This window comes from Podarcis raffonei, chromosome 7, assembly GCF_027172205.1.
Source record: "Podarcis raffonei isolate rPodRaf1 chromosome 7, rPodRaf1.pri, whole genome shotgun sequence".
NCBI lineage: Eukaryota > Metazoa > Chordata > Lepidosauria > Squamata > Lacertidae > Podarcis > Podarcis raffonei.
The window spans coordinates 1,756,427-1,783,514 of NC_070608.1; the positions used below are offsets into that span (position 1 = coordinate 1,756,427).

Here is a 27,088-nt window from a genome sequence, read left to right on the forward strand (position 1 = left end):
CCATAACAAGAATAATACCGTATTTTTCGCTCTATAAGACACACTTTTTCCCTCCTAAAAAATAAGGGGAAATATGTGTGTGTCTTATGGAGCGAATGCAGACTGCGCAGCTATCACTGACACCAGAACAGCAAGAGGGATCTCTGCACAGCGATCCTTCCTGCTGTTCTGGCTTCTGGGATTCAGAATATTTTTTTTCTTGTTTTCCTCCTCCAAAAACTAGGTGCATCTTATGGTCTGGTGCGTCTTATAGAGCAAAAAATACGGTAAATAGCAGATTTTTGTCCTTCCCATCACTTGAGAGACATGTCACTTCTGAGATGCCCTTTCTTCCTATGAAAGGGGCTGACACAAATTCTGCTGAGGTTGTTGCTATCAAATTTAAGCTAGCATCATCAATGCATGCAATGTTCTGCAGACTTCAGCTTGTGCAATGGGACATCCCCCTCAAAATTGACTCTGGGGGAGTCGGTATAATCCCTGGAACAGCACGCACAGGGATGGCTCTATCTGGTGAGCTGAAATGCTTGTGGAGGCAGAACGTTGATCACAGCGTGACATTGAATCCCACCCTATAAACCTGCATTTCTAGCATGTTGGAGACAGCAGAATACTTAAGCAATGACTTTGTGCTCCATTTGAGGTATGCAACAATGACCTTCTGAGGAAGGAGGTGCTTTGCAATAGTATGGCATTAAGAGAGACATTTTCCTCTTTTGCGGCCAGAGAATGACTCAGCAGTCTCACTGAAAATCCAAGTAAACATGCTTAAAATTATGCTGGGAGGCCCCTAATTGTCTTTGATTTGCTACTTCGTAAAAGGCAAGGGCTCTGTGCCTTCGTGGCTGCATGATGACAGGTAGAAATCAACAGCTGGAGAAATCTCTCAGCTTGGAGATGTCAGATCTGAGGCAACAGCTTCCTCTGATTTCTGCCTGCAATGATTTCTGCAAAAATAAAACCCAGTACAGTGCCTGTTTCTTGTTTGTACTGCACATAGGAGCAAAAGGCAAAGCCTAAGAACAGAAAAGGTAAAACACCTAAATCTTCATTTCTCTGAACAAGGAACAGTAGGGTCTGAATAGGATTGCCTGGCCGTGAGCATCCTAGACCCTGAGATTCCAGGACCCAAACCTTAGACTTAGGGGAAGCTTGTGCTGATGTCATGAGGGCATCCCCTGGTGATGTCACAGGGCTGGGTCCTGGTGATTCTCCCTCTTACGACTGAGCCCTGGAGATGGAGGTTAATTGGGAGAGGGGAAGGGGGCAGATCCCAGAGAGTTTATGTGATAATTATCCTGCCAGGCTGCAGCTTGCAAGCTGCACTCATAGTCTTCTTAATATAAATAAATATAAATAAAGGCGTACTTGCCCACCTGGAGATTCAAACCCACCCCTTCTCCCCTGTAGGGAGGTCCAAAAATTGTACGACAAATAAATGTTTCTCTTCCTTACCACCCTGTTGCTTTTTTGCTCTGACTTCCAGTTCCTTTGGAGGGCTTCCGTTTTTGTTGCAGAAACTAAGGAAGGTGGATATGAATTCCTCTCCCTTTTTAGGTAACACAGATAAAGGTAAGAGGAGGCAATACAAAGGACTCAGCCCCAAGCCCTCCACTGAACAAGGCATTGGGGGCTTAGACCCTTTCCATTCATTACGCCCATCGCATGGAAAAGAGCTAGGAGCCAGGCTTTGTGACAGTTGGAAATTTGGAAGAGTACACACACCTGGTGCCGGGTAGGTGATGGCAAATGGTTGCCTGATTGAATTTGTGAAGCTGAAGGTTGGAAAATCCAGGGCAGGTCAAAGGAGGCATTTCTTCATCCCTTTATGTGGAACATTTTAGAGAGTTGGGTATGTTTGGCCTGGGAAAAAGGAGACTGAGAGGCACCTTCAAATATCTGAAGGGCTGTTGTTATAGGAATTCAAAGGTGTCATATATATAAATCATACGTTCATAAATGTACAAGGCAAACACACATGCATAAGTATAGTGTCTGAAACAGTAGAGGAGAGCAATCCTGAAAGCATTTTGACTTTCCCAAATATTTCCTTGCAAGGAGGAAGGAAATGGGAAAAGCTTTCTGGTTGTCTTTGGACAGTAGGAGCTTACACCTCCCTGTTCAAATACAGTCTGGCAAGTATCTGTTAAGCTGAGCAAACTATCAATATATGTAAGAGATTCAGGAACTAAACTGTTTACCATCTCAAAGGAATGGCCAGGATGCCCAGGTATAAGCATTCAGTGACCATTATCAGGTGTCCTGGAAGACAGGATTTCTGCTGTAGACCCGCCTCCTTCAGTGATGTATGTATGATGTTTTTTTGCGGGGTGGTTACAGGGGAGGCAGTTTCAAATGTCTATATAAGGGCTTGCGCAGCATTGTTCTGGGTTCCTCTCCTGCCTCCTGCGTGTGAAGGGGGCACCCTGTTGCAACAGTTTAATAAAGATCAGGCTTACTAGCTGCTTTGCTTCTCAATATTCTCTGGTTGGCCTCTGTTATTTTCTCCTACCGATAGAGAAACTATTTAAGGACTCTGTACGGGCTTGTAGATATTCCATAAGGGAAAAGGAGCAGTATTTTTCTTATAACATCTGTCATATGGAGGATGGAACAAATTCTCCTGCTCTGGAAGGGAGGACCCAAATCCCCAGATTCAAGTTATAGGAAGGGAGATTTGACAGTAGTAGTAGTAGTAGTAGTAATAATAATAATAATAATAATTTATTTGTAGCCCCGCCTGTCTGGCTGAGTTTCCCCAGCCACTCTGGGCGGCTTCCAACAAAGATTAAAAATACATTTAAATGTCACACATTAAAAACTTTCCTGAACAGGGCTGCCTTCAGATTTCTTCTAAATGTCAGGTAGTTGTTTATTTCCTTAACATCTGGTGGGAGGGCGTTCCACAGGGTGGGTGCCACTATGGAGAAGGCCCTCTGCCTGGTTCCCTGTAACCTCACTTCTCGCAGCGAGGGAACTGCCAGAAGGCCCTCGGAGCTGGACCTCAGTGTCTGGGCAGAACGATGGGAGTGGAGACGCTCCTTCAGGTATACTGGGCTGAGGTCATTTAGGGCTTTAAAGGTCAGCACCAACACTTTGAATTGTACTCTGAAACGTCCTGGGAGCCAATGTAGGTCTTTCAAGACCGGTGTTATGTGGTCTCGGCAGCCGCTCCCAGTCCCCAGTCTAGCTGCTGCATTCTGGATTAATTGCAGTTTCCGGGTCACCTTCAAAGGTAGCCCCACATAGAGCGCATTGTAGTACAGTGGTACCTCGGGTTACAGACGCTTCAGGTTACAGACTCCGCTATCCCAGAAACAGTGCTTCAGGTTAAGAACTTTGCTTCAGGATGAGAACAGAAATCGTGCTCTGGTGGTGCGGTGGCAGTGGGAGGCCCCATTAGCTAAAGTGGTGCTTCAGGTTAAGAAAAGTTTCAGGTTAAGAACAGACCTCCGGAACGAATTAAGTTCTTAACCCGAGGTACCACTGTAGTCCAAGCGGGAGATAACTAGAGTAAGAGCTGTTTGTCGAAAAGGTGGTGGCCTCTCCTTCCTTGGAGGTTTTTAAGCAGCGGTTGGGCGGCCATCTGCCACAGATGCTTTAGCTGAGATTCCTGCATCGCAGGGGGTTGGACTAGATGACCCCTGGGGTCCCTACAAGTCAGTGGGTCTATTCTCTGCTTCTCTGCAGGGCAGAATATCTGAGGAGCCAAATGTCCCCAGCTCTCATGCATCAAATTGCAGAGCTGCTTCCCTGCCCTGAGAAGCCCAGCCGGGCTCTCCCAGACCTAACTCAGCTGTTACAGCATCACACCTTTCGGACTACAACTCCCATCAGCCCCTGCGAGGTGGGCCTGACAGGAGTCGTCGCCCCAAACAGCCGGTTGGGGAAAGGCTGCGGGTCTCAAGACGCCGGAGGACTACAACTCCCGCTTTCCCTGGCCGTTGGCCACCCCGGCGGAGGCTTCTGGGAAAGCGAGTCCAGCGTCGCTCGGACGAGTTGGTCTTTTGTGCTGCCCCAGCGGCGCGTAGCCCCGCCCCACGCGAGGGGCGATTGGCTGCTTCGGAGGGGCGTTCCCGGAGCCTTGTCCCGTCTCTGAGGGGCGCCGGCACGGGATTGGTCGGGAGAGGCTGCCCGTCTCGTCGCCCGCCTACGTCGCGCCATTGACGGGCGGCGGGCCGCGACGCCCCGTGGCTGTGATTGGCCGGTCGTGTGGGCGAGGGGGCGGGCGGAGGAGCCGGGCGGGGGGAAGAAGGAGCGGAGCGGCCCAAGCAAGATGGCGGCGTCTGAGGCGGCCGAGGCGGGCCTGGGGACGGCGGGCTGAGCAGCCGCGGCCGAGCCAGAGCGCCATGTCGGGGCCAGACGAGCGCGAGCCCGGCGGCGGGGCGGCGGCCGGCGTGGTGGCGGCGGGCGCCGGGGGTCCTCTGGCGCTGGGGGAGGCGGCGGGGCCTGGCCCGGGGGGCGCCGAGGAGCCGGGGCCGCCGCTCGGGGCTGGCGGGGCGGGCGCGGGGGGAGGCGGCGGCGGCGGCGGCGGCCTTGTCCGGCAGCCCGAGCCCGGCGGCGACCGCGACTCCGACGCGCCGCCCAAGAAGCGACTGAAGCTGCCGGGCGGAGCCGAGGGAGGCGGCGGCGGCGTCAAGCTGGAGGAGCGCCTCTACTCGGTCCTCTGCTGCACCGTGTGCCTCGACCTGCCCAAGGCCTCCGTCTACCAGGTGCGACCCGAGTCATCCTTCTACACGTGTACACGCGTGTACGGGTCCCCTTCCCACGTGCCGGGTTCCCCTCTCTCCGCAATGGTGGCATTCGCAGGCACGCACAGCGGTTGCATCCCGCTGAACCTTTTGCCCCGGGGCGGGAAGGGCTTACCTGGGGGCAGGTGTTCGTGTGAACGCGAAGGTAAGCGGGAATGCGCAGGAACGCAGGCAGCGGCGACCTTGTCGTGAGCCAGGCCCATACCTGGCTCAGTAGGGTCTCCACCCGTCTTTCCCAACCTCGGGGGTTGTTGGGACTATAGCTCCCTAGCCAGCATAGATAGCCTAGATGATGGGATATGTAGTCCAACAGTTGCTGGGGACCCGAGGTTGGGAAAGGCATGGCAGGCAGCAAGGACTCTCTCCCAGCCTTACCTGCAGTTGCCATGGGGATTTGAACCCGGGACCTTTTGCATTCATGCATGCAAGGCATGTGCTGCTGAGCTTTGGCCCATCATGAAACGGCCCGTGTCAGTTGTGACTCCTGAGCCGCCCATCTCATTTCGCTCGTTTCAAACTTGTAGTCTCTGCTGCCCTTGGGTTGGGTTAGGAGCTTTTCAAAATGAGGGGAGAAATGCAAGGAAATGTTTGAAATAGGGGAGGGAGGGAGAGAAAACCACACTTTTTAAAAAATGATGTTAAATCCGCGCTTTCTAAGGATCATCACTTAATAAGTTATTATTATTCCTGACATTCAGAAGACATCTTAAGGCAGCCCTGTTCAGGGAAGTTTTTAACGTGTGATATTTTACTGTATTTTTGGTTTTTATGGAAGCCGCCCAGAGTGGCTGGGGAGGCCCAGCCAGATGGGCGGGGTATAAATAATAAATTATTATTATTATTATTAATAATAATGCGGGTGGGTTGTCTCCTAAGTTAAGGTGTTTAGCTTATTTTTCTTGCCTGACTGGTCAAATAGTGGTGTGGATCAGTCCCCTTCTCTTCCCCCCCCCCGCCCCTCCTTCAGTGCATATTCTGGGCGGAATAGCCAGCATCATGGCAGGTAAGTACAGAAGTAGGGAGGCAGTAACCAATTGAATCGGAGAGATGTGCTTGTGGTGTATTTTCTTGCATTGTTCTTCCCACTGTCTTGCACAGAGTGAGTGTCCATCAGATAAGGTACATACATTTCCCTCTTCCCATTATGCTGTATTTCTGTAAGCCATGCTGGAGAAATCCCTAAAATGGAAACAATTATCTAGTTCCACAAATCAGACACGCCCACCTTGTTTTGCTTTGTCTGAGATCTCCATTTATCCAGCGTTTGGGCAGGGTCACCTCATTCCTCTTCCTGTGTGCTGCTTGCTCCTGACTCATTAATTTAGCCTCTTGGGTGGCAGGTTTAGCTGCTGATCTTTCAGCCTGTGGTATAACTTGTTCTGCTCATAATTGTTGCTCTGAGCTTCCCTTCCCCCTGTGTTTTGGAGGAAGGGTGGGATGTAAGTCCAGTGGTACCTCGGGTTACAGACGCTTCAGGTTACAGACGCTTCAGGTTACAGACTCCGCTAACCCAGAAATATTACCTCAGGTTAAGAACTTTGCTTCAGGATGAGAACAGTAATTGTGTGGTGGCAGCACAGCAGCAGCAGGAGGCCCCATTAGCTAAAGTGGTACCTCAGGTTAAGAACAGTTTCAGGTTAAGAACGGACCTCCAGAACGAATTAAGTTCTTAACCCGAGGTACCAGTGTAGTAAACTAGGAGTGAGAGTTCTTGGGATGTAAATGGTGAACTAGGAGTGAACCGTTGTACAACTCCACTCATCTACAGGGACTCCCTTTGCCCTGAGGTCAGGTTCAAGAAACCACCATCTCCTGACTCTGTTTAATGGTAATGTTCAAAGTGCTGGATAGGACTTCTCAGTGTGTTGATTCTTCTTGTTGCCACTGACTCTGCAAGTCTCATCAGCTGTGATTCCTTAAGATACTTTGCTTGCATATGAGAATTCCTCTCTGCTGTCTTTATACCTAGTGAATGTGTGCATGAGTATTGGAAGGAGAGCAGCCTGACAGCTATAAAAGAGAGGCAGTCTCTTTCTTCTCTTTGGCGATCACTCGTAGCTGAGTAAGATTGTTTTCCATAAACACGGTTTTAATGAGTCTATAAGTGACTGTGGAGGCCAGTTCTGGATCCACACATCCTTCCACAGTGGGGACATTTGTTTCCGGATGGGAGTTGATCACGGTGTGGATTTGCCAAGCGTGCCTTCCTCTTAGCACGTTTCTCCCTTGCGTCCTGCGTTTGAGTGTCTTCAAAGCCCACGACACCTTTGGTAAAGACTGTTCTCCAACTGGAGCGCTCGCAGGCAAGTTTTTCCCAATTGTTGGTGTTTATACTACATTTTTTTTTATTTGCCTTGAGACAGCCTTTAAAACTCTATTGTTGACCGCCAGCATTACGCTTTCCATTTTAAAGTTTGGAATAGAGTAGTTGCTTTGGAAGACGATCATAAGGCATGACCAGTCCAACGAAGTTGATGTTTGAAGAATCATTGCTTCAACACTGATGATCTTTGCTTCTTCCAGTACAGTGGCATTAGTTCACCTGTCTTCCCAAGTGATTTGCAATTTTTTTTGGAGACACCGTTGATGGAATCTTTCAAGGAGTTGGAGATGGCGTTTGTAAGTGGTCCATGTTTCACATGCATACAGTAAGGTTGGTGGTGATCCAGCGAGTGAGTAAGAGAGGCAGTAGAGACACATTAAGGGACAGTGGTGAGAAGATTGGGAAAGGTTCAGAGAACCTCATTTAGCCTACAGGTTCAGTGAATTTTACAGGGACTGGGTTCCTACTTTCCTATATGTATGAGAAAGATCTGCTTGTCTTTCTCTACAGAATTAGAGATACTTACTATCTCTTCACTTTTAAAACTGTGGCTTGCTTCTTCTCTTCTCTTCTCTTCTCTTCTCTTCTCTTCCTTTCTACCTTCTTCCAAAGGTATGCCAGACCAAGCCCCCACCTCCTGTACCTAAATGAGAACATCCAGACTATAACTTCTAAGTAGTTCCTCACACCTTACAAATACACAAAACTTTCAGAATTAGCTGCAAGGTACTAAAATCATCTCAACAAAATTAAGCGTTGGCATTTATTTTCAAAGAAGTTAAGGGATGTTGTTGGACTTCTGATCAGAAATGGAGAGGCCAGAGAAGTTGTATGGACATTTTTAAGAGTCCCAGATCCTCTTGCTGGGGAGGAAGTCTGGTGTGTTGTTTTGGCTGACAGATGTGCCTTGCTGTTCTGACCAAGAGAATGCTCTGGGCTTCCTGAGCTCCATGCATAAATTCAGGTACTGCTACCAGATGATGCTTTTTGCCTCTCTGTTTTGGTAATGAAGAGCTCTGCAGTGTCCACCAAAGCTTGGAGAAACCCCCTTCCCTGTTTTGCAAAGATGTTCCCTTAAAGTGCTTGTTTAGCGCTTGCATTATCAGAACCTGCTTCGTTCCCCCCATTTTTGTGCTCCATTTAATTCCTGCAAACATTTTAGGGTAAAGAAGCCACAGAGGACTCTTCAGGCAATCTGTGCAAACAAATCAACAATCAAATGGACTTATGTCCAGTTGTGCCTCTGTTGTTGGCTGTTCAGCTGCATGAAAGCCTCCTGTTCTCTCCCCTGTCCTCCCCCCCACCAATGTTTGCACTTAATTGGTGCAGAACAAGGACTCGAGCTAAAAGAAGCCAAGTGTGAACCAGAAGCATGGAACATGTGACTTGCAGCATGTGACTTGGCTTAGTTAAGTCCCTAAATGCAAAGGTCATCGCCTTGGTGATGTTACACTTTGGTGGTTGCGCCCTAATAATATCCGCGCAGTGTTCGCTGCCTCACTGTAGAATAAGGAGATGTCAGACGTGCCATCTCCATAATTCCTTGCCGAAAAACAGGGCAGGAATTGCATTTCATTTTTGGAAGAGCAAGATTAGTGATAGCTTTACCAGTTTGAAAACAAGCTCAAGATCCCAGGGAAGAAAAGCATCATTGTTGGTTCCAGCGCTATGAGGAGAAGCACACAGGCAATTAAAGTCTGGCAGTGACAATAATGGAAGCATTTTGTGTTAATACAGTATCTGTGTCTGGAGTCCAGTGGTTGTTGCAGTCATATGAGGCTCCATGATAATTGAAAAGCTTCAGCCGATACAGAATGCAGTTGCTCGTCTCAGATACTGAGAGATGTGCATATAGTCAGCCTGTTCAGTTTGTTTCTGGACCCAGTTCAAGGTGCTGGTCTTGATCTTGAAAATCCGTGACCTTCAAAGGCTGTCTCTCCCCACATGACACATGCACACACACCCCTGCTAGGTGAGAACTAATAAACACTCTGCTTACCATCCCAGCTGTGGCAGGTCAGGAGAAGGATGACTAGAAGCTGAATCTTAAAGTTTATGATCATGGTGCCAAAGTTGTGGCACTTTCAAAGCCGATCTACCAGCTGTCTTCTTGGAAGGACAGAGGCTGGGAGCCAGTCTGTCCAATGTACCATCAGCCCACCTGCTAAAGTTAACTGGCCTTCCTTTCTAAGGTTGTCTATCACCAACTGCAGGATCCTGTAGACTTATGTCTTGAATTTTTTTGTCGTTTTGTTTATTTATGCATTTAGATGTTGTTTGTAAGCCACCTTCAAATATCCTGAAAGGCAGGACACAAGTAATTATAATAAATTCTGGAAAAGTTCCAGGACCCGCTGACCTATTATTCCTGATTTATGACATAATTGGTTTTTTTTTGTTAGTTCTGGTTGTTCTTTTTCAATTATTTGATGTTTACAACTTTAGATAAAATATTTACACAAAGCCTTTACTAAACTAAGAATACAGTGGTACCTCGGGATGCGAACAGGATCCGTTCCGGAGCCCCGTTTGCATCCTGAATAGAACGTAAGACGTGACTGCACTCTGTTACTTCTGGGTTGCTGCGGAGCGCAACCCGAAAGCGCTCAACCTGAAGCACATTCAACCCGAGTTATGACTGTAATTGCCTCATTTTGCCATTCTGTGGTTTGAGCCTCAAAACTGAGTGTCACAGATTTGTAAATAGTTGTTTCCACCCTTTTCCATACAACATTTTCCATACAGTTGGGGAAGCAAGTAAAAGCTGGTGTTCTCTTGCACACTGGGGGGATTGTAACCTAAGCAGCAAAGGATGGCGGCTGGTACCGAGGAAGGCGTTTAAGAAAGCCTGCTACTTGTGTTAAAGGTTACAAAAGGAAGCAGCGTTCCTGGAAAGGTCAGTTCAAAGTTGTCTGTGGCTGCTCCAAGCCCAGGAATGTATTCTTGCAGCTTCATTTGAGAAGACTGGGGATGAGCCGTAGCTCAGTGGTAACAGTTCATGCAATAGGTTCCTCCCTCGCCTGTCTGAAAGCCCTGGAGTCTTGTCTACTTCACAGTATAGATCTGGTTGCCCTGGAACAGAAGTCTTCAGCCTTTTCAGACCCAGGACCCATCTTTAGTCCAACCGTACATTTAGGGAAGTCTCTTTTTAACTGCTTGTTTACCATATATTTATATGCTGCTGCTGTTGCTGTTGTGTGTTCCCACCTTAGAAGAAGTCGCAATGCAGCCGTGGGGCGTCCTGACCCACCAGTTGACGACCAATGCCCAGATTGTGGAGCAATCAGAGCTGAGGAGAGGAAGAGGGTTTTACTGCAAAGCTCCTTCCCATGCAAATTGTGCAACATAGTTCAAAAGCAGCGGCTTAGAAACAGGGCGTCCTGACCCACCAGTTGACGACCAGTGCCCAGATTGTGGAGCAATCAGAGCTGAGGAGAGGAAGAGGGTTTTACTGCAAAGCTCCTTCCCATGCAAATTGTGCAACATAGTTCAAAAGAAGCAGCTTAGAAACAGGAAGGGGCTATGCCCTGAGAGTGTAAACAGATTTGTTGCAGGTTACAGTCCTGGCTGAATGCTTGAATGCTTTGAGTCTTCAGGAAAACTCGCCCTTCCCGAAGAGCTTCAGTGTCAGAAAGAATTGTGTAATAAGTGCCATTTATATAACTCATACTATGATGTGCAAATGCTTTGGAAGATTGTTTTGTATTCACAGCAGTCCTGAGAGCTAGGTGGTTGCAAATAGAAATACAGTATGCAGATAATGGCATATTTTGCAGGCAGCAGAACTGAGGCTGAGAGACTTGCCTATTATAGTCCAGTGTATCTGTTGATTCTTTCACTGAATAGGAGTTTGAGCCCCTGCCTAAATGCTGCAGGAGCCTACAGATGTTGTTTAGACTCAGAAAAAGAGGGGAGAGGTTTCTTGAGTGCCTTCAGCTTAGGAAATGGCAGAAGCACTTCTACTGAGTTATTCCCTTCCCCAACTCAGGGTTTGCTACAGTAGTAAGCATAGGCCTTGGCAGCTGTGTGGGCTTGTTGAGAGGCTAGTTTGTCAGGACTGGGCGTTTCACGATCATATTGCATTCATCATTTTTCTCTGAAATGTTTCTAGGAATTCTGCCTGTCTGCCGCAGCTCTTGTGCTCTGCTCTGCTGCCAGGTAGATGGATTCAGGGTTTAGACTGAACTTCCAGGAGGTGACTGAAAGGTCTCTCAGGCTGCCAGAAGCATCTGTAACCTTGCATGAGTGTCTGAAGGGAATATGTCTTGATAGACGAATGTAGTCAGCCTCTCCTTGACATGTTACTTTGATCAGTCCAATTCTTGGCATGATGCATCTATCCTTGGAGTGTGTGTGTTTTATACCCCATTTTCCTGTCCCAGTTTGTTGTATACCCAGGCCTTCCAGCTGCCACAATCTCTTTCCAGGCCCAAGTGCAGTTGATTAGTAAATGAAGAGGGGCAGCTAAAGGCAAGGGGCTCTCTAACAGATTTATTTATGCTACTTGCCTCCCTCCCCTTTCTCCAAGTAGCCTACAGCTGGCATTTTAGGCACTCTATGTGGTAGGTTGGGCCAAGGGATAGTGACTTGTTGAAATCATCTGAGTGAAGTTTGAACCCGAGGTTTCCACACTGAAACCCCTGACTACACCTGGGTGGCCTAAACAGAGCTATTGTGTGCCCCTGCTTTCCCCCAGCCATACTGTGATGTCAGATCCTGCCTGGCTCTGTTAGTGATGCTGTCCCTGGTGACTTCACCCTGTTAAGAGGTTGTGTGCCTCTGCAATATACTTGACCTTCTTTACTCTTTCATTAGTAGAAACCCCATACCTATTGTCTGATGATTGCCTAGATTAAGGTTATCAGATTTTTTTCAATGAATCTGGGGACACTTTTCAACTCCAATGGATTTTGTATGGGGACTGATTTGTAAATCCGGGGCCTGTCCCTGGGAAACGGGGACGTCTGGTAACCTTAGCCTAGATGCCTCTTTGAGAATCCTTGGATGAATGACATCATGCCCACCCTGCTAACTTAATGTAGTATACTGAATGAGGGTCAGTAAATGGAGACTCGGTCCACACTGTAGTCCAGCAACATCTGGAGGCCAATGGGGTCATTAGCCAACCCTGCTCTAAAGAATTAGGTTTGTAGTTTGGGGGTGCTCTTGGACCTAGTACAGTGGTACCTCAGATTACATACACTTCAGGTTACATACGCTTCAGGTTACAGACTCCGCTAACCCAGAAATAATACCTCGGGTTAAGAACTTTGCTTCAGAATGAAAACAGAAATCGTGCTCTGGTGGTTAAGCGGCAGTGGGAGGCCCCATTAGCTAAAGTGGTGCTCCAGGTTTCAGGTTAAGAACGGACCTCCAGAACGAATTAAGTATGTAACCAGAGGTACCACTGTACTGTTGCTGGATACATAGGTGGCCTTCTCTCATCGTCTTAGGGCTGTGGTTGATAGATCAGCTTGATAGAAACGGCGTTGCCGCCATTACCCGCATTCTGTCATCAACATTTTGGAATACTGCGATGCGTCCTGCGTGCGGCTGCCTTTAAAAAACCCTCCAGATGTTTCAGTTGGTTCAAAATAGGCATCATGATGGTTAATATTATGCTCTGTCATCTGCACTGGCTGCCCATTCCTTGACCCATTTCATAATGCTGGTATTAAAGTCAAAAACAGGTTGTGGCCAAGGAGTGCCAGCCTCCGCCCATATATGCCCACATGTACCATAATATCGTCTTCTGAGGCCCATTTCTGGATGATTCTGTCGGATGAAAACCTTTCTTAATTTCCCCAAGCTTTTTAGTCCTTCAGTTTTAAAAATGGGTTGCCTTTTTAAAAAAAGATCTTTGCAATACTGTTGGTTTTGTTTTGGCTTTATTCTGTGGCTGTTTTCACATTGGTTTTATCCTTGTATTTTATGGTTCTAACCTGGGTGGCTAACCCATGACCCTTGATATATTGGTGGACTATCATTCCCATCATCCCTGATCATTGACCATGCTGATGGGAGCTGTAGACTGACAGCATTTGAAGGGGCCACTGTTTAACCTGTTTTGTGAACCACCCAGAGAGTGCCTGCTATTTGGCAATGTAGAAATGGTGTTAGCAAATACATAGAGGCTTTGTTTACAGGTCACTTGTGAAATCTTTGCTACACCAGTGTTCCTGTTTAAGGCAGAGTGTGTGGCGATATGTATATTTGGTGCCAAGGAGGATTTTGACTTATTGCTCTAGTTTCGCTCTCTTTAATGAATTCCTGGCCAATACAGTCAGGGGAATTCATATTGGTCTTTAAATTGAGCAGAACATGGTGTTGTGAATATTCAGCCCCTCTGCACAGAGTTATTTATTTGTATTTGTCCTGCAGGTGTTATGCCTTCATTTTACTTCAGCCTACAGACCACTTGGTTTGGAGCTACTGCTTTGGGGTGTTTTCTGTTATGTTACCTACTTAGGAGAAATGGCTCCTTGCACAGGAGGAAGGTGGGGCCCTCCATTCCTAACAGGAAAAGAAAAATCAAGTTTCTGTTCTGGGAGTTGTAGAACATTAGGGAGACAATGATGGAGAGCTAACTGAATCTGGAGCCCATTTGAGGTTCCCTTTATGGTGGTGGCAAAAAGATATCTGTCTTTTCTGTCACGAGTATATTAGTGGAATCTCATCCATCAGAGCTGTTGCGTGGTGTCTTCAGGGTTAGCAGTGATCCTGGGCAGGCAGAGTTTACAATGCTTGCATGGTCTAAGCTATTTATTTTCTATCTGTGCTTGAAGAAGAGACCTGTAAATTGACCAGCAACGATACTGAGCCAGAGGGAGATGCCTGCTGAAGTTGCTCAGACTAAAGCAGTGTTTTTCAGTGTTGAGTCCCCAAATGTCAGTCTACAACTTGCATTATCCCCAGGCAGCCTCACCAGTAGTCAGGGATGAGGGCAGTTGTAGACTTAACAATGCCTTAGAGGTTTTCTTACAATCAAGTGGTGTATATAAATCCCAAGAGTAAGAAATATCTCCCAAGGGAGGGGGTATGGCTGAGGAAAATGCAGAGTTCAGGTATGTTTGCTTTTTATTTTTTTATTTTTTAGTAATGTAAAAGGCACCACACACCTCTGATATCTCTGCACAAGTGCCAGCAGATGTTGATGAGTCTGAAGGAAGGAAGGCTAAAGGAATCCAAGATGGAAGCAGTTGGCCGGATGCTGAATAATTTTGGTCTCTTCCGTCCAGCATTCGTATATAACTGCACTTACACTTAGCCTTGTATGTGACATGAGACAGACTGGTGAAAGAGGCAGTGAAATGATGATCTATGGCTTTTCATGCCTCCCCCCCCTCTTTATTGGCTGAGATTTATAGGTAGCATTCCAGCATTTGGACTCCACCATCCTAGCTTGTAGGTGCTGTTACTGACAGCCACTTCCTGTGTTGATGCTAAAGTATAATTGCTCTGTTTTTCTCTAATTAGGGTTATGAAGCACCATGTGGTGTTTTGAGTGAGAATAAACGGGAAAAACCAGGCTCTTGTTTCCCAGGCCACCTCCTCCTCATGAGGACTTGGAAAGATAGGTCTGTTAAATGCAGCGCACAATTGTGCTTCCGAGGCCAAAGCCTTGTTCATTAAAAGCCCCATAAAGGGATGATTCAGTGATGTTCTTTTGGTTGTTATTCTTCACCTGGTTTTGCATTAGGGCAGAAAAGTAAATATAGTGATGTTTGTGCATTAGCCTTGCTGTGATATGAAAATAGCATAAAATAGTGACCGAGTGAAAGGAGCTCCTTGGAAGAAAAGATTGTATATCAGTCTGGTACATTAAATAGATTATTGCCTAGACTCACTGTAGTGGTTTGCAAACCTGCCCTCAAATTCTGAGTAGTGGGATTTTATCCATGTGCACAAACTCATCAGGCTCAGATTGGAAACTGCTAAATATGTATGTAGTAAGCAGTAGTAGAATACAGCCTCTTCTAGAATTGTCTCAACCTCCTGTAGGTAGGTCTCTTACAGCACAGTCCTGTTCACATTCACTCAGAAATAAGTCTCTCGGTGTTCACTGGGGTTTCATCCTAAAGAAGTGTGTCTTTGGATTGCAACTGAAGTGTAGGGTGGTCTATGCAGATCACTTTTCTTCTTTGAGGATGGGCTATATCTGAATGAATGGGAGGATAAACACACTTGAGATGGGACTCTTTAAGTTGGCAAGAAATTAAAGAATGTGGATAAAAGAGGCACCTCTGTTATCGAATGTTCTGCACTTGACTAGATGACTCCCAGCTGTATGTTTGGTGACTTGATAAGTAAACTGTACCTGTTGAGACTGATTGCCTGAGGACAGCAGGCTTGCCTAGCCTGAATGTATTTGGCCGATTTGAAGGCACAACTATTTTTGGACAGTGTTGTACAGTCTTTCTCACCTCATTTGCAGCTTACAAAATCACCTTCAGGTCCCTGAGTTGTGTGGTGGGCTGAGAACATGGTCCTCCGCATGTTTGAAAGGAATGCTTCTTGGGTTCTTGCTCTGGAACACCTAATGATTTGACCTCCTTGAGCTTGCAGAGTGGCTGGGTCTGAAGCAAGTATGCTGGCCTTGGGCCATGATTTCTTACATAGAGAGGAGAACTGTATTCTAAGTCATTTCCGTCCCTCCTCTTTTTCTCACTAGAGGTGGCACCCCCTTCATTTTGTATTTTTACTTAGGAATGCAATGAAGGGGCTTCTTGAGCAAAGAAAAAATTTTTTTTTAAGTGTAGAGAATTGAAATTTTTTTTTGAATGAGGAACTGTTTAGAAGAGGAGGAGGAGAAGAAGAGGAGGAGTTTGGATTTGATATCCCGCTTTATCACTACCCTAAGGAGTCTCTAAGTGGCTAACAATCTCCTTTCCCTTCCTCCCCCCACAACAAACACTCTGTGAGGTGAGTGGGACTGAGAGACTTCAGAGAAGTGTGACTAGCCCAAGGTCACCCAGCAGCTGCATGTGGAGGAGCAGGGAAGTGAACCCGGTTCACCAGCTTACAAGTCCACTGTTCTTAACCACTACACCACACTGTGAAGTTTTTAATGTTTAATACCGTATTGTGTTTTTAATGTTCGATTGGGAGCCACCCAGAGTGGCTGGGGAAACCCAGCCAGCTAGGCGGGATATAAATAATAAATTATTGTTAGTAGTATTAGTAGCATTAGTATGTAGGCAAGGAAGAATGGAAGTATAAATGACATAAGCTACGTAGAACTCAAACATGGCACAGGGATTGAGTGAATCTTCTGCAGTTCTAGAAAACCTCTGAAGTTCTGGTTTTCCTTTTTCTCGCAGTGTACAAACGGTCACTTAATGTGTGCTGGGTGCTTCATCCACCTGCTGGCAGATGCCCGGCTGAAAGAGGAGCAAGCCACTTGCCCAAATTGTCGCTGCGAGATCAGCAAGAGCCTCTGCTGCCGAAATCTTGCCGTAGAGAAAGCAGTGAGCGAGCTGCCGTCGGAGTGTGGCTTCTGCATGCGTCAGTTTCCTCGCTCTCTTTTGGAGAGGCATCAGAAAGAAGAATGCCAGGACAGGTAAAGGGCTCTTCTTGCCATTTAGCAAAGAGCTGCTGTTGAATCCAAGGCAGTTTGCTATGATGTTATGGGATGGGCAGGAATGGTGCCGACAGGAAAAAGGGGCACTCCCTCTAGTTGTCAGTGAAGTTGGGGTTCTGTGCTTAATATGTATTGTACAAATCTTTTGCAGGAACACTCTTGATGTGTGTGTGTGTGTGTGTGCACACGCGCGCTACCCATCTTACGGTTCCATAGAAAACTGTAGGGTAGTGATGAAGATGATGATGATGAGCATTTATGTCGCTTACTACATAAAATGCCTCAAAGCAACTTACAGTTATAAATGCATGCAGAATACAAAAAATTTAAAATAAGATCGAAAAGATGAAAGAACATTAATGATTAAAAGTGTTCATACTTCAATAACACCAAAAGGATGACTTCTACCCTGCCCAAGATGAAAGCCAATACAAGGTTTAGGGTATCATCATACTGGAGGGCCCCAATTAAAAGCCAAATGCCAGAGTAAATAGGCAGTGTCTTTGTTCATGACGGTTTCTCCAGTTTTGAAATTGACACACAGGTACAAAAAGGTTGGCAGCTCATGATTTAGGGTGCCAGAGCAGGTGGTATAAAGACCAGTGGCCTTGCCTTGGCTACGGGGGCGAGAGGAATGGTAATGTAATGAGATGACTTAAAATGTCTGGTCTTGTTCTTCAGTGATGAAACATTTTATTTGTGTCCTATCAACAAGCCCCATCCTGGCAATGAAGGCACAGCTTTTCTGTTCTGATACCTGTTATTAACATCTGTGCTGGGAAGCTATGGTCAGTGCAGCTGTCCTGGGGGAGAAAAGGGGGTCTGGTAGTTTGTGAATCTTTCATAGCAAGGGTTGTGTGTCATTTTGGGGGGCTACTTTTTGCCCCGAGCATTGCTGCGCAGTGTGCCTACCCCACTTCCATCTGCCCTGGCATCCTACTTGAAATAGCTGCTCATTTGAGTTTTGCCCTCCTTTCCGCCTGCAGAGTTACTCGGTGCAAGTACAAGCGGATTGGGTGCCCCTGGCAAGGCCCTTTCCACGAGTTGACCGTACACGAGGCAGAGTGCACACACCCAACAAAGACGGGGAATGAGCTGATGGAGATTCTGGATGAAATGGACCAAACGCATAAAAAGGAGATGCAGCTGTACAACAGCATATTTGGCCTGCTCAGCTTCGAGAAGATTGGCTATACAGGTAATTGCTGGGATTTGATCAGGCTATAGATAAAAAGAGCTTTTGTGATTGATGCTGGGTTGCTTATTCTTTGCTTTTTTCCCCTTGGTACATTAGTGCCATTTGTCTATTGATAGTCGTGTTTCTCTCATGCAACATTTATTAATTTGTTTTCATTAAATAAACATGCAGCAACTGTTCCTCTAGATCAGAAGAGCGAGACTTTGCTGATCAGACAGGGCTGCAGCACAAAATGTCTGCCCCAGGAAACCTCCTTGTCCACTTGAGAGTTCAGGTTTAAGGGTGAACCTGTGTGTGTGTGTGTGTGTGTGTGTGTGTGTGTGTGAAATGTTTTACATGATGCTGAGGGCTTGGGAAGAAAAGTGACCGGGTGTGTGTGTGTGTGTGTCACAAGCTGCACGGTCTGTGCACAGCTTCTGGTCCCTGAGCCACGCGCTCAGAGGCTATCTTCTTGAGCAGAACTGACTGCTTCTTTGGCATTCTTCTTTGCTGATTATTCCACTGTGCAGCATTGATGTCGCGTGGAAGAAGGACCTTTCATAGCTCCAGGTAAGGCGTTGTAGTTGCATTTGTGGGGCTGATGAGCCAGGTCTCAGACTAAGGCCTAAAACCAGTGTTGGTTCTGCTGCTTTGTATGGGGTTGGGGACAGTGGCTGGGGGACGGGGACGGGACAGTGTTTTAATATTGATTGCCCTTTGTCAGTCATCCAGTTTGGTTGGGAATTTGGTGTATTAATATCCATGTTACTTAGGTTGTAAACTCTACATGAAATCTATTCTTTGCGAAATGAAGTATTATTGCACCTTCCAGCTTAAGTTTTGATTACTATTCTGACAGTTGGTTGTTCATGTGGTTGCTATACATATTTTGAAAACTTTGGGAGTTTTCCATCCAACCCCTTTTCCAAAGAGGTTGAAACATTGTCATCCTTTCCTGATGTGGAGCCCTTTCCTGGTTTTCTTGACCTAGCAGCAAAGTGTTTTCCCCCTTAAGTGGGGGAACCATAAAGGTAAATCTTCAAGGTTAGGGAGGAAGCTGTCATTTTATCGTGATAGAACTAAACTGCTTTTCCAGGTAAGCCTCTGACTCCGTTGGTATGACTCCTGAAGTAGGCTTGGCAACATGTTCAGCATAATGTGTGGAAAAATCACTGTTTATTGATTGGGGGTGGGAAAATAGATACTGAAACCTCCTTTGTTTTGCTGTAAATGTTCACCTTTCCTGCAGAGAGGACCTGAATGAGTTTACCCTGTTGTCTCCAGTCCTGAGAAGTAGTGGATTTTCTCTGTTGCCCCAGGAAGTGCTGCAACCTGCAAAGAGGATTTTGCTTGTCTTGGCTAAGTTAGAAAAGGTGCTTGGAGCTTGAAAAAGCAAAGCGACAATAAGAGTCCTGGTGAACTTGGGATGTGGAGCAAGGTGGCCAGATGCCTCCCTCCTGAGAAGTTCCTTGTTGTCCGGGCAAAGCAGCCGGAATTGGGGGTGGCAGACAGTTCAGTTGGACACCCTGGTGGTGCCAGATCTGAGAACCGCAAGGAAATGGCTCTACTGAAGAGCTAGGCAGTGCCCGCATGGCAGTGCTGAGGGCAAGGGTGGTGGGTTCAACCTGCACAGGTTGAGAGCTGGCTGCTGAGGGTAGCGCTCACCTGCCCAGTGTCCTTGAACACTGGGCAGCCTCTGCCCATGAGAGAAGAGGGGTGGAGATCTTCCTCTTCTTTAGAAAAGAGGCGGCCTCTGTCCAGAGAGGCTGTCACTGCTTGACACGGAGAGATCAAAAGTGCTGAGTCGGGCTGATTGTGTGGCTTGAATAACTCCATCACCTCCTTTGTCCAGGTGTTGCTGCCGTTCCCCGGAAACACCGAAGAATGCAAAAATGTACACAGAGGTTCCCTGTCCCTGAGTTTCTGTGAGATTCCATGGGTTTTGTACACCAAAGACTTTTAAAACACTGAGCCAACAATCTTGATATACTTGAACAAAACACAGCACTTCGTTGCACTGTGGACTCTGCTGGAGAAGGGTTTAAAGAGACTGACACTGGACTTGTGCTAAATTGGATAGAGCTTTCAGTGATTCAGTGTGCTGTTCTCTGTCTTTCATGTATCTAACCCGAGGATTTTCTGCACTGTGTGAAAACCTGAAGGCTTTCTTCTTCATCCACCCCACTCCCTGTTTCTTGGTTTGCATTGTGGTGATACGTAACTGTGCCATCTACAGATCTGTATCGTTAATGCCAATAAAATAAAGGTGCTGTGTTACATGAACTGCATTGTCTGACTTGGTTTTTATGCACCCGTATATTGTTATGGACACTCCTAATGAATCTGGAACCAGCGGCCTTTCCCCTACAATTCTGAATGGCGCATGAGTTGGCTTCGCTGCCTGTCAGTGGCCCAAGAATTCTTAATCGGGTACTTGAAGAGGCCTCCAGTGTGGTGCTGCAAAGGGTCTGGCCTTAGACCTAAAGTCTGAATTTTAGAGCTGTGATGTGATTGTGCGCCACAAGCCGCTGCTGGTGGCCTCTTGAGGAAATGCTCCTTATTCAGTGGGGCAGCATCGTGCAATGAATGGAGGGCAAGACCAGAAGACTTGAAGATGCTTCGGTGATAGCACCTTTCATGTCCTGCGATAAACGAACATGGAGCAGAAATCCTCTTGCTTCCAGACGCCTCCCATCCTTGAGTGGTGATTTTTGGATTGGTTACTCCTGCCGCTCCCACAGGGTTCCTTCAGGCAGTGTGGCTCCAGACAGGCAGCTTCGTAGTAACAGTGGTTGCATTGTTCACATTTGAGCTTCCCTGCCACTTCTCTTCCTCCCCCCCCCCCACCCGCAAACTTAAGCAATGATGAAACTGTGTAGTGGTTTTTAAGTGTTAAAATGCATTGATGTTTTATCTCATTTTCTCCTCTTCCCTACTCCCTTCCCTCCAAGAAGCCAAGTTGCTTCTCCCCCTAACTAGCTCTGAATGGCTACTCTCACCCTTGTTGTCTCCTTACGTCCTGGCAAAGAAGGCCCCTCACAGTAGCTACAGGTAACTTGAGCTTTGTTTTTTTCTGCTGCCAACTTCTCTGGTTTAACTGTGTGTCTCCTTTCTTCCACACACCCCCAACCCCCTTCTTCTCGCTCTCTTGCAGAGGTTCAGTTCCGTCCTTACCGAACAGATGACTTCATCACCCGCCTCTACTATGAGACTCCGCGGTTCACGGTGCTGAACCAGACCTGGGTATTGAAGGCTCGAGTTAACGATTCGGAACGAAACCCTAACTTGTCGTGCAAGCGGACTCTCTCCTTCCAGCTCATTCTCAAGAGCAAGATCAACTCCCCCATGGAGTGCTCGTTCCTGCTGCTCAAAGGACCTTACGATGACGTGAAAATCAACCCTGTGATCTATCACTTTGTCTTTACCAACGAGAACAACGAAACGGACTACGTGCCGCTCCCCATCATAGACTCTGTGGAATGTAACAAATTGCTGGCAGCCAAGAACATCAACCTGCGTCTCTTTATATTCCAGATACAGAAGTAAGCGTAGAGCAAAGCTTGGCTTTTCCAGGAGTGACCGAGAGAGAGAATGAGAGGGCGAGAGAGAAAAAGCGTGCACCACTGAACCAGAGTTACCTCGAACGGCTGCCTCGACCCCTTTATGATTCCACAGTTATTTGATTATTTTAAAGAGAACATTTTGCATGTGTGGTATACAACAGCTTTGAGCGGCCGCTACCTTCCTCGTCTCTCTCTCCATCTCTGCCAGGAACAGGCGACTGGGGAACCGGCTCGGTGCAGGGTACTGACGAGGCTTGAGAGCGTCAAGCTGGCAACCACCAATCAATACATTGTGAAAAGGCTGCATCTGTGTCATGATTGTGTGTGATCTCCACAATGTAGTGTCAGGGCGGTTGGGTGGCGGAGTTAAGGTCCTTCACTGTGTCCTCCTGCCCTGGTGGGGAGACATTCTGGCTTGAATAATATTAGCAAGAATTGGGTAGAATCTGGAAGTGATGGGTTCTGTCTTCGATTTACTGGAATAAAACAAATGGGAGATTCTCAGATAACCAAGTCATCTTCAGAGACCCCCGCCCTACCCAGGCAAGGGGCTTTTTGCCAGGCTCCTTCTAACTAGGCTAAAATGCCACATTCTAACAAGTTCTGTAGAGAGGGGAGATAATAGCGTACTGGGTGCTTTGTGGCATGAATGAGTAGCGGGCTCACCAATCTTGCATTTGTGTATCAGTAGTTCAAATCATCCCCCCCCTCTCCCAGCTTTTTCCGTACGGTTGAGCTGTTGGCTGGTGAAGAAGCGTTTGAAATGAAGTCAGGATTAATAGAAGGTTAATGATGACAAATGGAAAAGTTGCTGGCTCTTCCTTTCCGGCAGGAAGTAGCATCCTCAACATGGCTTGAATTGCACTTCGCGAGGAGAGAATCCAGAGAGGTCCCGGCGTTGCCCTGTTCCTTCTGTTCCACCCCAGTCCCCCCACCATCAGGCTTGAGATCTTGACAGACTAGATAGGAACCTACATAGAACTGACCTAAATCAGTGCAGACTTCTCGGAATGCAGGGTGATTTATTCTGTCTGTTTTGGGAACTTTCCCAATACTTTGAAAAAATCTTTCTTTCTTTCTTGTGCAAATGAGTTAACAGGCTCTTCTAGTAATTATGCAATTTTACAATGTGATTTTATGTATGTAATATATATATATATAGATATATGGATGAGGATAGCGTGGCCGTTCACCAAATTTCAACGAGATCTACAGGGATATTTTGCTTGATGCTCTTAAACATATTTTTAACTGGGGTGGGGGGAATTGGTGGTGGATGAAGACTGTATCATGAGGAACTAATAGGTTACGTTGCACATCCAAGATGATTTTCTTCCCTCTCCTTTTGACTCCTTCCCCCTCATCCTCATGCCATTTTTTTATTTAAAGGAAGCTACTTTTGGTGGCAATGTATGCTTTATATGGACTAATTGGATCAGGTATGTTTTTTAAAACGTGAGAATTTGCTGCAGGTGCTGTCCTCCTTGGGACTTATTGCTGTTAAAAGGGTAGCAAAGCAGTCCCCATCCCCCCCCAGTTTTAATGTCCTCCTTTCTCCCTTCAGCCTCCTGGTCATAGTGGTGGCAGGTGATAGTCAAAGAAGCGTTTTTAGAAATGTGGGGAATTAGTCTGCGATGTCCCAGGAGTAGGCTGGTCTGTTGTCACTGTGACCCACCAAGCTATGTGCGGCCCACCAGCTGCACACTGTGCCATGCCAGGTATGTAGACACCTGTCTTGTGTTTGTCCTGGCAGGGCAGCAAAAGCTCCTGGTGACTGCCTGGGCCACATTCATTTTAGCAGGCCACATGCTCTTGGGAGTCCCAGAGTAGGAGAATGTCTTAGCATGTGTTTAGAAAAAGCAAAGTGCCCAGGGATAACGAGAACTGAAGGTTGGCAAGCTGTTTAGCAGGATGTTCCAGCTGATGGCATGTTAAACTGTTCAGCAAAGGAGTTGCCCCATATTATATCAGTCCTGTCTGATGGGAATGTGAAGGCAGAATTTCTTTCCTGAACAGCATGGGTGGGATATATGGAATATCTGAAACAGTTGTGAGCTTCAGAGGAAGAGCTTTTCAGACATGCATACAGCTGTGGCTTGTTTGTTTGTTTTAGCTGGTGATTAGGAATTACTGACCAACTAGGCAGGGTTTTTGTTTTTGTTTTACCAGTTGAGGGTTGCCAAAGCCAAAATTATGTCTCTCTTGCCCTAAGGTGTTTTAATTGCAAGGACTCTGAACCAGGAACTAGCTCTTAAGATCTCCACAAAGCAGGCTGCATGCTAAAGCCCCCCTTCCAGGCAACTTCTTGTAATGGGCGCTTTTGAGAATTGGCAGCCTGCAAGATCAGCCTTTGAAATGGTCTGTGAAGGGCAGCACACTTGCTCAAAACACTTGGAACAAGACTGCCCCTTAGATGCCTGTGTGTGCATGCAACTGTCTTCCTTGTATTTGGGAATGCAAACCAGCACTGAGCACTTTCTCAGGTATTTGGAACGAAGAGGCTGTCTCTGGACTCGAGTGCAGAACATGTGGATTGAGGAAACTTGCAGTTTGTCCTGACGTGGATGGCAGGGAACTAAAGCTCATGGATCCTTTTATTGTGGAGCAGATTTCAAGACTGCGGCCTCTAAATAATAGCCAGAATTTGCACATCACTTAATCCTTAAACTGGAGCAGGTCTAGACTTGAAATAGTTCTTCCCTACTTTACTCGTGTACTGTGGTTGCTCTGGAAATAAATGCACACACCAAAAGTTTTACTTGTAGAAGGAGCTTATGTATACACTAATGCAGAGGTTAGAAATCTGCTCGTCATGCTTCCAGGGACTGGCTTCAGCATTAACCTTAACTTATGAGTAGAAGTGATATACTAGGAAACTGCAGAAGAAGGAATGCTTTCAATGGGCCTGCCTTTCCTGCAGCCCGTCTCTGGAAGGCCGTAGGAAAACTCAGACCTCGTCCTCATGTAGATTGAAAAGGCAACATCAGTTCCCACAGAGGCTAGCAATGGAAAATAAAAGTGCTGATGATGCCTATGTCCAGAGCTTCCCAGACCCTGATGTTTGGCATGCAGTCATGTAACTTGGATGCAAGAGCATCTTTGGGAGTAGCGCTTACTGGTCGGATGTTGGAAGAGCTACCGTGGTGGTTAGGAGGAAGGTGTTCTTAGCAGGACTTCAGACCCCTCTGGTAAGAAACGGAACACAATCCTGGGGATGGGAAGTGAAGGAAGATGAGATTGTGAACCATCTTGTCCAATAGGCAGTACTGTACCTCTCTCCCAAAAGATGGAAGTGTCTGGAGGAACACCGGTGGAAAGAGGGGGTTTGCTTGGCATCCCACTTGGGTGTGGGAAGCGAAATGGGCTTGATCCTTGAGATTCAGAACATGGCAAACCGAGTGGAGCCTCTTCCACTCCCTCCCTTTGGATCCTACCAGAGAACACCTGTCAATATTTTCAGAATGCACTTGAGAGATTGAGGATTGGGCAGTCCTCCCATAGGATGGTATTCAAATTTGTTTTATTTGGAGCAGACCTGTTTAAATTAATAGGTCTAACCTAGTTATGTCCTTTAATTTCAGTGGGTCTCTTCTAAAACTTAGTTGAATGCTACCCATGGAGTCTTCCATGTGTGGACTTTTTCTACTGGGTCATCTGTATGTCTCCTGTTGCTGCTTTTTTTTAAAAAAAGAGACCCTTTGCTCTAGTTAGGACTAGAGGAGACAGAGTTGGCTACTGACGACTGGAGCGGAGGTCTATAGGAATTTGTGATGTAGTAACTTTAATGAAGTGCAGTTGAATTGTGCTGCAAACAAGCTGTAGCCTGGTAGTTGTACCTCTCGGCTCCTTTCCAGAGTTGGGGTATCTTGGGTGTGAGTTCTCCCATCCAGACACTTCAATACATTTGGCATCTACCTCCTAAAAAGAGACCAGGTGCCACATTCTTCCTTCCCCAGCAGATTCCTCTGCTAAGACAGTTAGTGGCTGATCATCTCAGTCTAGCCAGTGGCAAAGAGCTAACTTGGAAGTTACCCATTGGGAGCGGTTTATGGGTAGACATCATTTCCCTTTATCCTGTATAATTGAAGGCAGTTCTTCCCCCTCCCAACGGTTATTGCAAGAATCTATTATCTATTTGCCAAGCTTCTGACTTCTCCAGTATTTCTGGGGGGGAGGGGGCAATGTGTCGGAACAGCAGTGGCTCATGGGACAGAAGGGACCCTCCTTGTTTCTTGAGAGGCTATTGTTTAGGCATGATCGCATCGTGGCAGTGGTTAATTCTCCCTGAGAGCCAAGCGAGGGATGGAATTGGCTACAGAGCTCTCCCTCCCCTGAAATGAAGAGAGCAACTGTGGCCACCCCAAGAGTCTGTATGTAGTGAAGGACAAGCACTTTGAAAGTGGAAGCTGAGGAAGTCTTCCCAGGGCTTGACATGAGAAGCGTGTTAAGACTTTCTGGTCTTCTGCTGGGAACCATTTGTGTGATTGGGGTTCTCCTTGGACATATCTCCCTGCCAGGCTTGCCACTGCCAGCATTTTTGTTTCCCTGCTTTCATTCTCATCCTCCCTGCCTCACCACCACCTCCTCCTCCTCCTCCTCCTGGTTGCCCTGTCCTCACTACGGGACTCTGTCCAACTTCTACTTGGTAGCTGAGCCTTATCTGTCTAGTTCTGTGCTAGACGCCTAAAGATTGTAGCATGCTTATCCATGCCAGGGCCTGAAGGACTGGCAGACCACAAACCTCCTTACAGTATTCACTGTGGGTAATTTATTTAACTAGCGAATGTAGAATTAAAATAATTTAAAAGAAAACTAATGGTTTGTTTGCAAGATGGTATGTCCGTTGTACTTGGCCTGATTTTTCATTATTTGTGTTCCTGTTGATCTTTTCTTCTTCTTTTTTTGTGGAGAAAGAGAGAGAGAGAGAAAGAAAGAAAGAGGGGTTCTCTGTTGGACCTTGGAATCCAACTGGAAGCTCCAGCTTGAAACCAGAAGAAAGTGGGAAGGGCAGTGTCAGTCTCCAGGTGCTTGTATAACGGAAGGCTGCCACTTCTGTCATCACCCCCTCCATCTCTCCACCCTGCGGGCTGGCCAAGGAGATGTGGGGCAGGGGCCACAGCAGGGGGCTGCAGCTGCTCCAGCATAACAGCTTTGGGGGCACCTGGCCATAAGCTTCTGCCGCTGCCGCCCGTCCCACCTTGTGTCGTTCCCCATTTTTGCGAGCACTACACATGATACCGAAATGGCTTTTTAAAAAATGAGGGACGGTTTTAAATGTTGTTGGGAATGATTTCTTTTGTTCCTTTATCTGGTCTGCGTTTGTTTGAAGTTTCTGTATGTAATGTAGTTTAAACGAAACAAAAAAAAAAAAAGTATTGCCAACCCATGGCTGTCTGTGTATGTGTGTGTGCTTGACCCAAGCGTGGCTTCTTTACCAAGACGGAACTGAACTCGGGACTGGGGTGAGCACGGTCCCTTCCAAAGGGTGAACAGGGGCCTGTGCTTATTGCATGCGGCATGCAGCTCATATCCCAAAGCTTAACCACCATAGGAGAAGCTCTCGCTATCTGGAAATAGGTTTTCTGAACTCCTGCTCACTGAGAAGGCTGGCGGTGTAAGCAGAACGTTAGACCACAGTTGTCCACACCAAATGGGCAGCAGTTTCTGCAGCAATTCCCCCTGAGGCCTCTTTCC

The 27,088-nt window shown here is 46.8% G+C and overlaps 1 protein-coding gene and 2 long non-coding RNA genes across 3 annotated transcripts in view; all 3 read left to right on the forward strand.

Annotated features, from left to right (window-relative positions):
* Nucleotides 1–27,088, forward strand: part of LOC128416973 (uncharacterized) — a 95,168-nt gene that overhangs the window by 18,597 nt on the left and 49,483 nt on the right. The window lies entirely within an intron of this gene.
* ZFTRAF1 (zinc finger TRAF-type containing 1) lies at nt 4,250–26,782 on the forward strand. The gene is made up of 4 exons (XM_053395084.1): nt 4,250–4,712; nt 16,395–16,633; nt 17,641–17,852; nt 20,986–26,782. The coding sequence occupies exons 1-4, from the start codon at nt 4,350–4,352 to the stop codon at nt 21,375–21,377; spliced, it is 1,206 nt and encodes a 401-aa protein (XP_053251059.1). The 5' UTR covers nt 4,250–4,349; the 3' UTR covers nt 21,378–26,782.
* Nucleotides 17,859–20,114, forward strand: LOC128416972 (uncharacterized). The gene is made up of 3 exons (XR_008331365.1): nt 17,859–18,401; nt 19,081–19,204; nt 19,684–20,114. It is a non-coding gene; the product is annotated as an uncharacterized LOC128416972 (long non-coding RNA).

Coding starts and splice junctions, on each gene's coding strand:
- ZFTRAF1 (XM_053395084.1), top strand. CDS start 4,350: ATGTCGGGGCCAGACGAGCGCGAGCCCGGCGGCGGGGCGGCGGCCGGC. Junction 16,634..17,640: donor AAAGAAGAATGCCAGGACAG/GTAAAGGGCTCT, acceptor TTCCGCCTGCAG/AGTTACTCGGTGCAAGTACA. Junction 17,853..20,985: donor CGAGAAGATTGGCTATACAG/GTAATTGCTGGG, acceptor GCTCTCTTGCAG/AGGTTCAGTTCCGTCCTTAC.